We start from the raw sequence: 17081 nt of genomic DNA on the forward strand, positions 1-17081 counted from the left end.
GACCAAATCATAAATAGAAGCTTAGAATTTTCATCCCCTTCTCCCTTCTCCAGAGAGAGGAAAGGGCCTGGAAATGGAATGATCAATCATGCCTAGTAGAGGAAGCCTCCATAAAATCCCAATAACACGAGTTTTAGAGAGCTTCCAGGTTGAACAGGTGGAGGTGCTGGAAGAATTGTGTATCCTGGGAGGGCAATGAAGCCTAATGGCCCTTTTTCCCACATACCTTGTTCTATATAGCTCTTCCATCTGGATGTTCATGTGTATCCTTTATTATATCTTTTTATAATAAACTGAAAAACAGTAAATAAACCATTTTCCTAAGTTCTATGGGCTGCTTTAACAAATTAATCAAATCCAAAGAGAGGATAGTGGGAACCTCAGATTTACAGACAAATGATCAGAAGCACAAGTGACAACCTGGACTTGTGACTAGCATCTGAAAGGGGGGTGGGCAGTTTTGTGGGACTGAGCCCTTAACCTATGGGATCCAATACGATCTCCAGATAGATATCTATCTAAGATAGAGTGTCAGAACTTAAATTGTAGGACATCCAGCTGATGTTACAGAGAAAACATTTGTGATCAGAAGTGTCAGAAGTGAAGTGTTCTGTGTTGAGTAGTAAATGAAATATTCAGGAGGTAGAGAACTGGGGTTTTCCCTACTCAGAAGGGAAAGACTGGGTGATTTTTCCTATGCAGAGATGCATAATTTTCACATCAATTTTAAGTCTTAAAATAGCAAAGATAATAGTACCGAAGGAACGTCTCTGATAATTATATTACAGCAAATTATATCTCCTTGAAGTTTTCTTAAAAGGCATGGCAAAATCATACTAAGACAAATACTGTCTTAAAATATTAAGACCAACGGTTAAGACTTGAATTGAAGAAAATGAAGAACCTTCATCCATTGGCTCATTAAAGGATATTTGATACGATCACTTGAATTGAAGAAAATGAACAACCTTCATCCATTGGCTCATTAAAGGATATTTGATATGATATTTGGTATAAAGATATTAGGAAAATATAATTGGAAAAATTTTTTAAAGAAAACTTTCCCAAAAGAACAGGAAAGGAAGCCTAATGGCCCACCTACGATCAAGGCTAGAAGATAAGAGCAGAACCTTTCTGGAAGGCTCCATGAGCCTGCCTGCTCCCTTTAGCCTACTACCACTTTTCAACGGGGTATACTTTTGAGGTTGCTGGGGTTTGGGTTTCATTAAATTTTGTTTTATTTCTGCCTCCTTTAGACACTACAGTAGAAAATGTATTCTATAGTTAAGTGTCAGTGTTAAAATACAGCGATGAGGACTTTTTATTCCTTTCTCTCTGTGCAAATGCTCTGATATGTGCTTTCTATAATCATATACACACATGCACATGCACATACACAATAACAATTCTGATTATTTAGAAACAAGGGGGAGGCACCTGAAAATACACAACACAAAATAATACATATGGTTTACGCAATATACCAATCTGTCTTGGGAAAGAGAAGAGGCTAAAATAAAAGTAGTTGCTGTGTTAGAATAGTTGGCCCCAAATGCTTTTTCCCCCTCTAAAAATGACATAATATGATTATAACTTGTCATTTCAATATAATTTTTTAAACAAAGGATTTAGGAAAAAATAAGTTGTTCTCATTACTTTTTGTGTTTGGGGGAGTTGGGAACAGGAGTGAGTTCTCTACACTATTTTATCATTATAAATTTGTTATCTTCAAAAGCTATATCACTATTTTTACTCTGTTCAGCATGCATTCTAATTTAGTTAAAACAATGCATTACAATTTCTAAGGTAAAATAAAATCCTCAGGCACCCAAATAATTATAAAATATCTGCCATTCTTACCAGCTTTGCACATCATTGAAGCCAGCAATTTAGAAACAATTGAGCCTCTTTTTCTCATCTTGCACTGTTTGCTGTAAGGAAAGTAGGGAATCACACCAATAATGCTTTTGGCACAAGAGGTCTTACACGCATACACCATAATCAGGAGCTCCATGATGGTGGTATTCACGTCCCTGTAACCCAAGAGACAAAAATCTCAGCAAGGAATGTAAGACATTTGATAATATCTCCCTGTTCAAACAAAGTGTCAGCAATGTGCTACTCATGCCACTACCAAGACTTAAGGCTCAAAGCACAAAAAAGAAACAACAAATTCCTCTCTTCTCAGGCCATATTCCTTCTCAGAACGTGCTCCTACTTCCTTTTTCGCTGAGAAAAGAACTCAGAAAAGAGGTGTCACAGGCTCCCACTGCAACATACATCTGTACCCTATAAGTACCCTATAAGAGATGAATTTTCCACACCAAAGTTACTCTAAAATCATCCCTCCAAATTATACTCATCCCTATGCCCTCTTGCTTACTGGAAGATATTGCTCTAGCAATGCTCCCTCTCTTGCCTCCACCTTCAACTTCTAACTATACTCCCATGGTTCATACCCATCAGCCTATAAACATTGTTATTCCTTCCATTAAAAACAACTCATGACCACTTTTCCCACTGCCCCATTTGTTTGCTCCCCTGTGTAGTACATCTCAGGAGAGTTGTCTACACTCACTATCTCCAATTCATCTACTCATTCTCTCCTGAACACATTTCAATCCAGGTCATCAATGACATCCACATGGTTAAATCACATGGTCAATCCCAGTACTTCTCTCATCTGACCCCCTGGCAGCATAATACATGGCTGCTCACCTCCACCCCTGCTACACTAGACTCACGTGACTTCTAGAATTCCCTAACTCCTCTCCTCCTACCCTACTTGGTTTCTTTTGCTGGTTCCTCTTCTCCCCAACTTCTTGCCCTAACACTCATTCATTTATCCTCTTCCCCTTCTAATTCCTCTCATCCCTTGGGCTTCTCATTCAATTTCACAGCTCTATAAATGCTGAAGACTCAAATTTATAGTTTCAGTCCAAGCTTCTCAACTCCAGTCTAACAAATTCAACTGCTACTTGATGATTCCACCTGAATGTCTTCCAATTTCCTCAGAATAAAAATCTCAGCAGCATCCTTAACTGTTCTCCTTTCTAGAAAATGACAGTGTCTCACTACACCACTAGGACCTTGCCACTCTTGTCCCTCAACCAGGTAACTGTGACAGCCTATTACCAAAGGTCTCCCTCCCCAACCCTCCAACAGTCCCTCTGCAGTCCACTGTCCACACAGCATCCATCTAGATATCAAAATGAAAGTTAGATCATGTAGCCCTCTGCTTAAGATCCAGCAATGATTTCCCATTTTGCCCATGGCCATATGATGGCTCCCAAAGCCCCTTCATGATCTGCCCCTCACCACCATTTCTCTGCTGTCCACTCCTACTCCATAGCCCCCGTCTCAGTCTGGCCACACTCAATAATTTTTAAGTGCTTACTTCCACCCAAGGGCCTTCACTCTAGGTGCTCACACCACCTGGAATGCTCTCCTCCCCAGCTGGTCATCTGGCTTACTCCCTCACCTCCTTTCAGTTTTTGTCAAATGTCAACTTCTAATGAGGTCTACCCTGTCCTTTCTCCATGCTTTCACCACCATCACTCCCAATTCCTTGCCATGCTATTTTGGTTCTTTTTTCCATAGCACTCATCTGACCTTTTGACAAACGAGATAATCTACTTATTTAGTATGTAACTTGCAAGTCTTAGAATATATACTCCATAAGAACAAGGATTTTTATGTTTTAATCATTAATGCATCTCACACACTTGTACTAGCATATTCAATAAATATCTGTTAATAAATGAATGAGCATGTAGAAACACAGAACAATTGGATGAGTAGGTAATCTGTTAATCTCTAATAACTCTGAATCTGAAGATTTAAAGTAGACTTTCAGAAAAGTGTTCTACGTAAAAAGGTAAGAGTAGAGGAACCAATAGTGAGTGTTAAGTTACACTGAAGTTCCTAAACTATGCTCCCAGGAGCACCATTTTTCTATGAGCTGGTATAAGGCTTTCCATCACTAAAGTCAAATAATAAACTTATTTGAATTATAGGAAAAGTTAATGGACAGTATTTTCTTTATTTAAAAACTTTCTTATATTTTTAGTGCCTACCACTAGTCTGTATTAAAATGAAGTATAAGATGTATCTGACAATACGAAATCTCAATGTTAACTACTTCACAGTATTTCAGAAAGAAGACTATGATGTCCAGGCTTTCTGCAACCAGGACAAGAGTAGGAATAACTGAGTTAACACAAGCCTACTGCAAAGTTCAGAAAAATGCAAAATAAGACATGTGGAGAAAATCAAGGATATGGTTTTGGCTAGAGGTATGGGAAACTGACAAAAGGCAGGGTTAGAAATCGATGTGTTGAAATAAAAATAAATAAAAAGAGAGAAATAAAAGGACTTGAAAATGGGAACTACAAAAGTCACCCTTCTGAAGTCCTGAATTCTAAATCCAAATTTGGCCTTCAATGCCTACTTATCCCCTTGGGTAATACACACAACCTCTGTACATTTCTCCAAATGGAGTCACACTGTTTCTGGGGAGATAAAAGGATTACAAATACCTTATTTTAAGGTTTTAAAGTTTTAAGTTTTAAATTGCACGCCATTCTGAGTAGCGTGATGAAATCTCTCACCATCCTACTCCATTCCACCTGGGACATTAATCATCCTTTGTCCAGGATATCCAGGTTATATATGACACCTGTTCATTAGTCACTTAGTAAGCCATCTTGTTATCAGATCAGTTATCAGAGACAGAGAGAGAGAGAGAGAGAGAGAGAGAGAGAGAGAGAGAGAGAGAGAGACTACATTCACATAACTTTTATTACAGCATATCATTATAATTGTTCTATCTTATTAGTTATTGTTGTTAATCCATTACTGTGCCTAATTTATAAATTAAACCTTATTATAGGTATGTATCTAGAGGAAAAACATAGTATATATAGTGTTCAGTATTATGCACAGTTTTAGGCATCCACTGGGAGTCTTGGAACATACTCCCATGGATAAGGGGGGACTACTATAATTGGTTATTTCCACTCTTTAAGAATACTGAAGGAACACATAAACATTAGCAGTTAGGTCAGAAAAATTAGCAGAGTATGCTATACCAATTATAAAACTACCTTAATTCTTCCTGTCTAGCCAAATCTTATTATTCTAAAAACTCATGCCCAAATTGAAACCTAGAAAGCAATAAAACTTCTGTTGGATAAGTACTCACTTTGAAACAGTTTGAATGATGAAAACATCTTTTCCCCTCACAGACTCTTGAATTTGTACTCTTGTTTCTGGTAGGAAAGGAAAAAAGAAGGAGAAGTAAAGAAGACATATAATTTACATTTTTAAAAATACATAATTTGCATCATTCTCCAATGTTATAAAATATGGAAAGTGGACCTGTTACAAAACAGATTAAGCTTTAGATGCTACAAAAGGATAATAGACATACTGCCATTAATCACACTTTTAAACATGGTTAGTTACATGATATCTTTAGGACAGAATTTCACTTCCGACTTGAACCCAGTAAATCTATCCTTCTCACTTCCTGTATGTAAGCAGTAAACACTGTAACACTCTGAGCATAGTATCTTTATAGGAAATTATATACTCATTCAAACAGCAAAAATTAAAAACTTATTAAGAACAAAATGTTATAACAAAGATAAATAAGGTCTGATATCCCTACTCTCAAAATATTTGTGATCAGCCACAAGGAAACAATTAGACAAATCCAGAATGGAATAAGACAACCTCTTCGAAGAGTCAATGTCATGAGAAGAAAAAAGAAAAATGAGGGATTGCTCTACATTAGAAGAAACTAAAGAGATATTACAAATACATTGCCTGAACCAAGAATCCTGGTTTGAAAAAAAAAAACCCAGCTATAAAAGGCTCTTTAGGACAAGTAGAAAATGTGAATACAGACTAGACATTAGGTGATTAGAGGTATCATTAACATCTTTAAATGTGACATTGGTAGTGTATTCATGTAAGATAAAGTCATTATTCTTAGGAGATGCATGATCAAGTATTCAGTAGTTAAGTATCTTGATGTCTACAACTTAACTGCAAACATACATAATCATATAGCGAAATGTTAACTGTCAAATCTAAGTAGTACATATACACATGGGTGTTCACTGTACTATTCTTTCAACTATTTTAAACGTTTCAACATTTTCATTTAAAATGTTGGAAAAAAACAGAGTATGTGTTTACAAAACAATGTGACATCATGAAAAGAAAATGAGCTTTAGAGTAAGAGAACTAGATTCAAATATTGACCCTGCTACTTCTGGGACATCCTACCTACCATCATCCTTGAACTCAGTTCTTCAGAATCTGATAACAGGAAAGAATCCACAAATGGTAGTTCCCTCTTTCCTTCCCAACACACATTAAGTATTTCCTCTGCCCTCATTCAAGAACCTGGAGTGCGAACCTACCTCCTCCCAAGTCTTCCACCACAAGCTCTTCCTTTAGCCCTCCCTTCCAGACTAGACAAAGGACATCATCCAATTCCTTTTAGTAGCAGAATCTTCTTCAAAGTCTCCCTGCATATTTTCTTCAATTATATTTTTTTCCTACTGAAGCCACAAGGGGCAATTTGGAAGACAGGAAAGAGGAGGCAGTAATACAGAAATAAATAGGGAAGAGCAAATTTGTGCCTTTTCATCAAAGTCCCTTTTAAGTTCCATAATACTTAAGTACTAAACATAATCCGACAGTGGAAAAGGAAAGGGAACTAATATTTATTGTGTTACCTACTATGTGCCAAGAACTGTGTTAGGCATACAAATTATTGCTTTGAATGCTCAACCAGCCCTAATTATTTGCAGTTTAGAAAGGTTAAATAACTTGCTAAGGATAAGCTGTCTGACTCCCAAGCCCATGCAAGCTGCCCATCACCCCTGCTAGAATAATTTCACCATTACTACAAAAATTATAAAGGTTAAATAATATGTTTTTTACAATTTGAGATGCTTATGCAATGACATAAATCAATTAGCAAAAAATATTTCCAAACAAGATTTCATGATGTCTAACCTATAGCAGTTAACATAGAGGTAAAGAATAACAACTAACTAATGTTGTGGCCACACAGGATTTACTCATCCCGCCTAAGGTGACATAAATTCAACCAACAGCTGAGCTAATGCTTCCATTCAGTCGACCAGCTGGTTCACGTATCTATGCAGTTTTTATTAAATGAGGTCTAAGTGCTGGCATTCAAGCCCACAGATGTGATCTGCCTCAAGGTTCTATATCTGGCTGGTATTAGTGGTGGTAAAACATCACTTTCACCAACCTTGCCTGCCTGGCTTTCTGCTAATGGAACTAACTGGACACTGAGACTGTTTCAATAGAGAAGATGAAGGACTGAGCCAGAATGTCATATTCCACAAAAAGATCAATGTTATGCATGTCACAGATAGCTCACCTCTGTTAGGTTCCTGGTAAACCTGCACTTTGCCCATCTCCACCCCCAGCCGCCTAGAGAAGAGAGAGGGGGAAAAGCTGAAAATGTAATTGAATAGACTCTATATCTTTACTGTTTAAGGATGATTCATAAATTGATAAAAATGAAATAAAACAAAATGAAATGAGAGAGAGTCTTATTATAAAATTTAAAGTTAATATTAAATTGTACTGTCACGCCATTACCTAACCGCTCCCCCCTACCCTATGCCTACCCAAGAAGGTCTACATAGTTCTGCTGCAGGCCTCACTGACCATCTCCTTATACTCTCACCACCCCAACCACGTTCTTGAGATACACCAACACCTCCCGCTGCACACCATAGGGACTTTGAACCTGCTGTTCCCTCTGCCTGGAGGGCTCTGGCCCCAAACCTTCACTCAGTGATTCATTCAGGTTTCTTAATTCACATTCATCCCTTCAGTTTAAAAGGCACCTGAGCATTCAAGCTAAAACAGAACAACCCACCCGCCCATCAATTCACTAGTTTTTTCAAAGCATTATCACCATCTGAAATTATCTTGTTTATTTTGCTGACTTACTTCTTGTCTGGACCCCTACTAAATGTAAGCAGGATCTTCCCTAGCTGTTCACTGTTAATTCCTAATAACTAGATCAAGGCCTAGTACATAGTAAGGGTTCAATATTTATTTAATAAATAACTAAAATTATGCTGAACTATAATCTATAAATTATTTCCATATAGTATCCACTTCACTGTTTTTTATGCTCAAATAATTCTATGCATATGTAGCACCTAACACAATCCCTGGCACTCATGAGGAACTCAATAAACATCTGCTGAATGAATGTGTAGGGTGTTAAGATAGTTTACAAAAAAGCTAGCCCTAAATATATACAGGCGATATGCATATTAACTATAAAACATTTGCTGATTTCAAGTTGAACAATCAGTGCTAATCTGATTATCAAATTTAAAATAACACATAATGAATACAGATTTTAATGGTATAATTATAACTCACTCAGCAATTTTCTTTGAAAGCTCCATACATGATGAATTAGAATTTGCTGAAAACAACACCAGGCCTCCTTTGGTTATGTTCATCTTGGTTTCTAATTCAGGTGGCGCCACACAAAACATCAAAACCTTCTTGGTTTTCCAATTCTCAGAGCCTAGAAGAATATAAAACATATCAAAAACTGCCCTATAATATTAAATACACCTAAATGGACTTTTTAAAATAGCAAATAACATTAGCTGAAAAATTAGTTTTCATTATAATGGAATCTTTTATATTAAATATACATGGACAAATAAGAAGTCCACTTAGATTTAGGGTTCCAAATGTATGGAAATATGTTATCATATGATTTAATTAGTTTTTATGACCACTGGGAATAAATAACAAACTTACAAGAAAGGCGGAGCTGAAGAGCTCAGTGTTTTACTGTTTGCTGCTTAAAGTCAATTATGGACAACCTCCTTTTATTCTCTGACAACAAAATTCCTCCTGGATTAACACACAGAAAAATGGCAGAGCCATTAGCAAGGACATGGACTGATTGATCCTTAAACAATAAATAAGTGACCCGCCTATGCCCAGCTTTTCCTGTAATATTTGGTTATCATAATACCTCCCCCTAGCCTTGCAGCCGTCTCTCGAATGCCCTGAGCCATGTCTAAAACTGATCTTGTCATCTGTTTTTCCTCAACTGGAACACAAGATTGACTATATAACTTTCCATCTTCCACTCTCTGGGCTGAGGGGATGCAACAGCAGCAATCTAATAGGCCATGGGGAAGGGAGGCACCTTCCCTGCAAACCCACTGCATTTCTGCAGTTGTTTGTTTACTTAGGCTCTAGGAAGGCTTGTGGAGATTATGAGAGGGCTGAAGCTAAGCAGATCTTCATTGTTATTCTTAAACTGTAATTACACAAGCAATTAAACACGTTCTCCTTGTAAAAAAACAAACAAACAAACAAACAAAAACAGAACCATGACAGTTAAGGCTACAGTCACCAGCCCCAATCCCCAGGCTCCTCCCCTTACCTCCCCGGTTCTTATTTGTTTGGTATGAACACCATCAGGCCTTTTATGCATTCACACACTTGAACCCCATAAAATATATGTATAAAAAATACATTTCTAACCAAAAAGGTATTGTACAAATCTATCTCTAATTTACTTTTTCATTATACAATAAATTTTGACAACCCAGGTTAGAAAATGAGATCCATTGTGTCCTTTTTAACTGCTGCCAGTATTCCATGGCACAAATATGCTAAATTTAGCAGGTTACTATCTTTAACAGGCCTCCTTGTGCCCGTGTGCGTGTCTCTGCAGTTACTGCAAGGAGAGAACACCAGGTCACGGGGATAGTGAAAATTATGGTCCCACCATCCATACAGAGTACACCTCTTAAGAGGCATTCACAAAGGGGAATATGGATCACTACAATGGATGTACCTAAAACCTATAAATTACAAACAGAAACGTGTGTGCAACTGACCAAAGACCTAAAGAGACCAAGGAGGACCACTGGTGTCTACCATGGAAAATAGCTTTGGAGCAGGATCAGCAAACCACGGCCCATAGGCCAAATCAGGTCCCTTCAAAAATTATTTCTGTTAAAAAAACTGTGATGGAACACAGCCACACGCATTGTTTACAAACTATCTATTGATACAATGGTAGAGCTGAGTATATGCTGCAAAGCTTAAAATATTTATTATCTGGCCCTCTACAGAAAGTTTGTTGACCCCTACTTTACAACATAGTGTGGGCCAGAATGGCCATTATAAATTAAAGAAATAACATATTTAACCATCAATACTCAAGAGTTAGAAGAGATCTTAGGTGTGCTCTAACACCATCTATCAAACAATATATGTCTATATTTAAGAACAGAGTACAGGTTTGGAAAAGGAAATAAAAACAAAACTCATTCTGTAGTTATAAATATAGGCTTTGGAGTTAAACTCACGTTTGCATCTTGGCTCCCACTTCCCCTTAACTCACTTCAAGTCCTGGCATACATAAGTTACCTAACTTTTACTGGCTTCAGTTCCCTCTTTCATACAACTGTGAAATTGGGTTACTGTAAAACTAATTTCTGTATAGCACCTAACATTGTGCCGCACATATAGGATATGCTTGGTAATTACAAGCTACATATGTATCAACTTACAGTAGTTTGGTTATCTACCGAACAAGTACAGTAATATGTATGAGGCGGCAATCTTTTCACATCCCCCCCACCACCACCAAATTCCAATACGAAGTATAAGCATTTTTAAGAAGACTTCGAACACTTAGAACAAAAGTATCTGAGGGGTAGGAAGAGAACTTAGAGGTAATTCAGCCCAACTACAGGACTCCTGCCAAAAAAACCACTCCACAGATGCTTAAACAGCCACAAGAGCCTGATGCCCACATCCTGAGAACCCATGCATTCCAAATTCTTCCTTAGAACACACTAAGATTCCGCTCCCTGGAGCCTCCCCCACTGGTCCTTGTCATTTCCTTGAAGATTTATAGGAAATATCAAATTGCTTTGCCATAGGACAGTTCTCAACCTATCTCAAGATGGCTCTCTTCTCTGTATTCTCTTCTCCAGGCTATTTCCTTATCTGAGCCTGTCTTTATCTATCATGGTTTAAATGCTCTTCATCACTCTGGCTGTGATCTCTGAAGTTCCAATCTTCAGATAGTAGGTTTCTATAATCAAAACTTAACCTATCCTCAAAATGGCACAGGCAGGGAGTTCAACTGGAAATGGTTATCAATAGTGATGTTCTGTGACTATTCATTTCACAAAAAGTTCAAACATAAGGACTGTAGCTAGTTTTAGTTCTTCTTTCTCCTGTTGGAAATTCAGGTTGTGCTCTTTACCAAGCTTCAAGAAAAGTGAGCTTTAAAGATTATCCTCAGAAACATGATAAGCACCAGGATAGGGCTGGCAGAAGGTTCATTAGCATAAGCTTTAATGTAAAAATGAAGAATAAAGAGAACACTCTCAGACTTCCCAAGACTCTGTGCTTGCCTACTCCCATGACCACATCAAAATTACAACTAAATTATAGAATAACTATTATAGAGAACACCTGAAGACTAGCTGAACAGAATTCCTATAACTAAGGATATAAAAGACAAGCCACATCTAGACTGGTTGCGGGACTGGGGGGTGGGAATGTAGACCAGGCAGATCCGACAAACACTTAGAACAAAAGTATCTAAGACCTTAGAGGTGATAATCAGATCTTAGAGGTAGTAATCAAGAATCAGGAGGGATATCTCCGATGCAGAGGTCCTCCCTGAGGAGCGAGGGGTCCCAGCCCCACACCAGGCTTCCCAACCCAGGGTATCAGTGCCAAGAAAAGGAGCCCCATAACATCTGACTGTGAAAACCAGCAGGGATTGTGTCTGAGAAAGACAAAGGTCTACTAGAGATCAAGGTGCTTCTCTTAAAGGGACCGTGCACAGATTAACTCACTCACAAATCCACTTGCTCTGAGCTCCAGAGCAGGGGCAGCAGCTCAAAAAGCACCAGGGACATACGTGGAGGAACTAAACTGACTAACTTCAGGATGAAGGCTGGAGAAGCAGGGATCAAGGCAACTGTCTCTGAGGATGGAAGTGTGGGCAGGCACAACTGTTCCTTTTATGAATTTTCCTTCTACCCAGCCAGCAGGAGCAGGTGGGCACCAAATCTGTTTCTTCATTAACCTGGCTAACACCACGCACCCTGCTCTGGTGATTCCCTGGGTCTCCATCCAACTGTGAGCAAGGCCAGAGTTTCTTCCAGTGGCTCCTCTACTCAAGTGGCCTGCCTCAGCTCACATTGCAGACTTTCCCCAAATCTCTGAAAGGTCAACAAATCCCCAAAACAAGCAGCAGCCAGCCTTGGCATGCCTTGTAGCTCTTGCTAAGCAGCTGTAAGCCCAGCAAAAGCAGCGACTGGTCACTTGTGTTGTAATTTCCATGAAGTGGCCCCAAGTCTGGCATAAGCAGCAGCCAGTCGTGCCTTGGACTGTAGCTTCAAATAAGCAACCACAAGCCCAGCACAAGTGGCAGCTGGCCTTGAATCATAGCATAAACTCTCCTAAGTACCTCTAAGCCAACACAAGTGGCAACCGACCACAGATCATTTTGTAGCTCCTATCAAGAAGCCCCAAGCCCAGCACGCGCAGCAGCTGAACTTAGCTGTACCAGAGCCCCTCTCAAGAGGCTCCAGAACCAATATATCATCCATTGGCTGTCTTCATACCACACCAGAGCAACATACAACCAGCTCCACAAATGATACACCCAAAGAGCAGATTTGGCTGACACCAGAGCACCACTAAAGTGACTCCTGTCCCATGGGGTCAGCCCCTTGCACAACAGCTTGTCTGCTGTAGTCACAGTCAGCCCTCACGGCCAGTTAACTTGAGGGTTAACCCCATCCACTGATGTGTGAACAGCAATCAAGTCTCAACTACAAAAGGAAGGCATGTACAACCCACACAGGGGACACCTCTGGAGCACCAACTCAGGTAACTAGGGAAATTGTGCCACTGGGCCCCACAGGACACCTTCTACATAAGGCCACTCTGTCAAGGCCGGGAAACATAGCAGATCTATCTAACACATAGAAACAAACACAGAGAGTCAGCTGAAATGAGGAGACAAACGTGTACCAAATAAGAGATGAGGAGAAAACTCCAGAAAAAGAAATAAACAAGATGGAGACACACAGATTGAAAGTAAAAGGATGGAAAAAGACATTTGTGCAAATGAAAACAACAAAAAAGCCTGGTAGCAATACTTATATCAGACAAAAGAGACTTTTAAAAAAGGCTATAACAAGAGACAAGGGCATTTCATAATGATAAAGGGATCAATCCAACAAAGGAATATCTCTTATAAATATTTATACATCCAAGACAGGAGCACCCAAATATAAAAGGCAAATATTGACACACATAAGGGAAAGATAGACAGTAAGACTAAATACTATAAGACTTTAACACTCCATTGACATCAATGAATAGATCATCCAGATAGAAAATCAACAAGAAAACAGTGGCCTTAAATAATACATTAGACTAGATGAACTTAATTGATATTTTTAGGATTTTACTGAAAAGCAGCAAAATATACATTCTTTTCAAGAGCGCAGGGAACAATTTCCAGGATAGACCACATATTAGGTCACAAAACAAGTCTCAATAAATTTAAGACTGAAATCATATCAAGCATCTTCTCTGATCACAATGGTACAAAACTAGAAATCAATTATAAGAAAACTGGAAAACACACAAGCACATGGAGGCTAAGTAATATGCTACTAAATAATAAATAGATTAATAAGATCAAGGAAGAAATCAAAAGATATCTTGAGACAAATAAAAAGGAAAATACAACTCCCCCCGCCAAAAAATGGGACAGAGCCAAAGCAGTTCTAAGAGGAAAATTCATAGCAATATAGGCTTACCTCATGAAACAAACATTCCAAATAAACAACCTAACCTTACACCTAAAGGAACTAGAAAAGAATAAAGACCAAAGTGAGTAGAAGAAAAGAAATAATAAAGATCAGAGTGAAAATAAATGAAATGGAGTCTAAAAAACAAAGAAAAGATCAATGAAATCAACAGCTGTTTCTTCGAAAGGATAAACAAAATTGATAACTTTTAGCCAGACTCATCAAGGAAAAAAGAGAGATCCCAAATAAATAAGAAATAAAAGAGAGAGAAGTGATAACCAACACCACAGAAATACAAAGGATTATAAGAAAATACTACAAAAAATTATGTCCCAACAAATTGAACAATCTAGAAGAAATGGACAAATTCCTAGAGCTATACAATCTTTGAAGACTGGTTCAGGAAGAAAAAGAAAATCTGAACAGACCAATAACTACTAATAAAATTGAATCAGTAATCAAAACACTCCCAACAAACAAAAGCCCTGGACTAGGTATCTTCATAAGTGAATTTTACCAAACATTCAGGTAAGAATTAATACCTATTCCTTTCAAACTATTCCAAAATTTGAAGAGAAGGGAGACTCCCAAACTCATTTTAAAATGCCAGCAATACCTTGATACCAAAACCAGACAAAGACATTACAAAAAAAGAAAATTATACACCAATACCCCCAATGAACATAGATGCAAAAATCTTCAACAAAATATTAGCAAACCAAATTCAGCAATACATTAAAAAGATTATACACCATGATCAAGTGGGATTTATTCCGAGGATGCAACTTTGGTTCAATATCTACAAATCAATTAACTTGATACATCACATAAAGTAATGGATAAAAACTATATGATCATATCAAAAGATGCAGAAAAAGAATTTGACAAAATCTAATATCCATTTATGACCAAAACTCTCAGCACAGTGGGGACAGAAGGAACATACCTCAACATAGTAAAGGCTACAGATGACAAACCCACAGCTAAAATCATACTCAACGGTGAAAAGCTAAAAGCCTTTTTTTTAAGATCTGGAACAAGACAGCAATATCTACTTTTACCACTTTTGTTCAACATAGTATTGGAAATCCTAGCCACGACAATCAGACAAGAAAAAGAAATAAAAGGTAACATAATATACATTCTTATACTGGAAATAAAGAAGTAACACTGTCATTTGCAGTTGACATGACACTATATGAGAAAACCATAAAGATTCCACCCCAAAAAACTATTAGAACTCATAATTGACTTCACTAAAGTAGCAGGATAAAAAAAATAGTATTCAGAAACCAGTTGCATTTTTATACACCAATAATTAACTATCAGAAAGAGAAATTAAGAAAACAATCCAATTTACAATTGTATCAAAAGAATAAACTACTACTAACAGAACTAAAGGGAGACACAGACCAAAACACTATCATAGTAGCAGACCTAAAATATCCCACTGTGGGATATGGACAGATCATCCAAACAGAAAATCACATTAGACCAACTGGACATAATTGACATTTACAGAGTCTTTCATCCCAAAACAGCTGCTTATACATTCTTCTCTAGTGTACACAGAACATTCTCAAGGACTGACCACATACTGGTACACAGAGATAGCCTCAACAAATATGAGGGTTGAAATCATACCAACTATATTCTCTGATCATGCTTTAAAGCTAGAGATAGACTATAAAAAGAAAGCAGGAAGAACCACAAATATATGGAAATTAAACAATATGCTACTGAAGAATACCTAGGTCAAAGAAGAAATAAAAAGAGAGATCCAGAGATATATAGAAACGATTGATAATGATAGTACAACATATCAAAACTATCGGGACACACCAAAAGCTGTAATAAGAGGAAAGTCCATATTATTACAAGCCTATCTCAAAAAACAAGAACAAGCCCAAATAAACAACCTAATACTTCAACTTAAAAAACTAGAAAAGGAAGAACAAGTCAAGCCTAAAATCAGCGGAAGGAAAAAAAATAAATCAAAATTAGAGCAGAATTAAATGAAATTGAAAACGAACAATAAGTAGAAAAATGTAACAAAGAGCTGGTTCTTTGAGAAGTTTAATAAAATTGACAAACCCCTGGCTAGACTCACTAAAGAAAAAAGAGAAAAGACACAAATAAAATCAGGGATGAAAGAGGACAAATTATGACAGACACCACAGAAATACAAAGGATCATACAAGAATACTATAAAAAAGTATACGACACCAAATTTAATAACCTAGAAATAATGGACAAGTACTTAAAAAGATACAACCATCCTAGACTGAATCAAGAACTAGAAAATCTAAATAGACCTATCAGCAGCATAGAAATTGAAACAATCATCAAAAATCCACCAAAAAGTAAAAGTCCAGGACCAGATGGCTTCACCAGTCAATTCTACCAAATATTCAAAGATTTAATACCTATTCTCCTCAAACTCTTCCAAAAAATCGAAGAGGAGGCAATACTTCCCAACACCTGTTGAGGCCAGTATATTACCCTGATACCAAAATATGGTGACGATAACACACAAAAAGAAAACTACAGACCAGTATCTCTCATGAACACAGATGCAAATATCCTAAATAAGATACAAGCAAACCAAATACAGCAACACATTAAAAAGATTATACACCATGATCAAGTGGGCTTCAACTCAGAGGCATAGGGATGGTTCGACATATGCAAATTGATTAATGTGATACACCACATAAACAAATTAAAAAATAAGAATTATATGATTGTATTAATAGATGGAGAAAAGCCTTCAACAAGATACAGCATCCATTTGTGATCAAAACACTTAACAAAATCGGTACAGAAGGAAAGTGCCTTAACATAAGAAAGGCCATATATGACAAACCCTCAGCCAACATTATATCTAATGCTGAAAAACTAAAAACCTTCCCTCTAAGATCAGGAACAAGGCAATGCTGTCCACTATCGCCACTCTTGCTCAGTATAACGTTGGAGGTCCTCGTTAGTGTAATCAGGCAAGAGAAAGATATAAAAGGCATCCAAATAGGAAATGAAGAAGTCAAACTGTCACTATTTGTGGATGACATGATTCTCTATATAGAAAACCCTAAAGACTTCTAAAGAACTACTAAAAACAGTAAGCAAATACAGTAAAGTTTCTGGATATAAAATGATGTTCAAAAATCCACAGTGTTCCTATAC

The 17081-nt window shown here is 37.5% G+C and overlaps 1 protein-coding gene across 1 annotated transcript in view; it reads right to left on the bottom strand.

The window, feature by feature from the left end:
• PRPSAP2 (phosphoribosyl pyrophosphate synthetase associated protein 2) overlaps positions 1-17081 on the bottom strand; it is a 56144-nt gene that overhangs the window by 34750 nt on the left and 4313 nt on the right. The window contains exons 2-5 of the mRNA XM_023529925.1: positions 8452-8602; positions 7427-7479; positions 5204-5270; positions 1811-2033 (exon numbers count right to left, since the gene is read on the bottom strand). Of these exons, the coding sequence (XP_023385693.1) occupies positions 1811-2033; positions 5204-5270; positions 7427-7479; positions 8452-8570 (462 nt within the window). The 5' untranslated portion in view covers positions 8571-8602. The remainder of the gene's footprint in view (positions 1-1810; positions 2034-5203; positions 5271-7426; positions 7480-8451; positions 8603-17081) is intronic.

This window comes from Pteropus vampyrus, unplaced genomic scaffold, assembly GCF_000151845.1.
Source record: "Pteropus vampyrus isolate Shadow unplaced genomic scaffold, Pvam_2.0 Scaffold44, whole genome shotgun sequence".
NCBI classification, from domain to species: domain Eukaryota; kingdom Metazoa; phylum Chordata; class Mammalia; order Chiroptera; family Pteropodidae; genus Pteropus; species Pteropus vampyrus.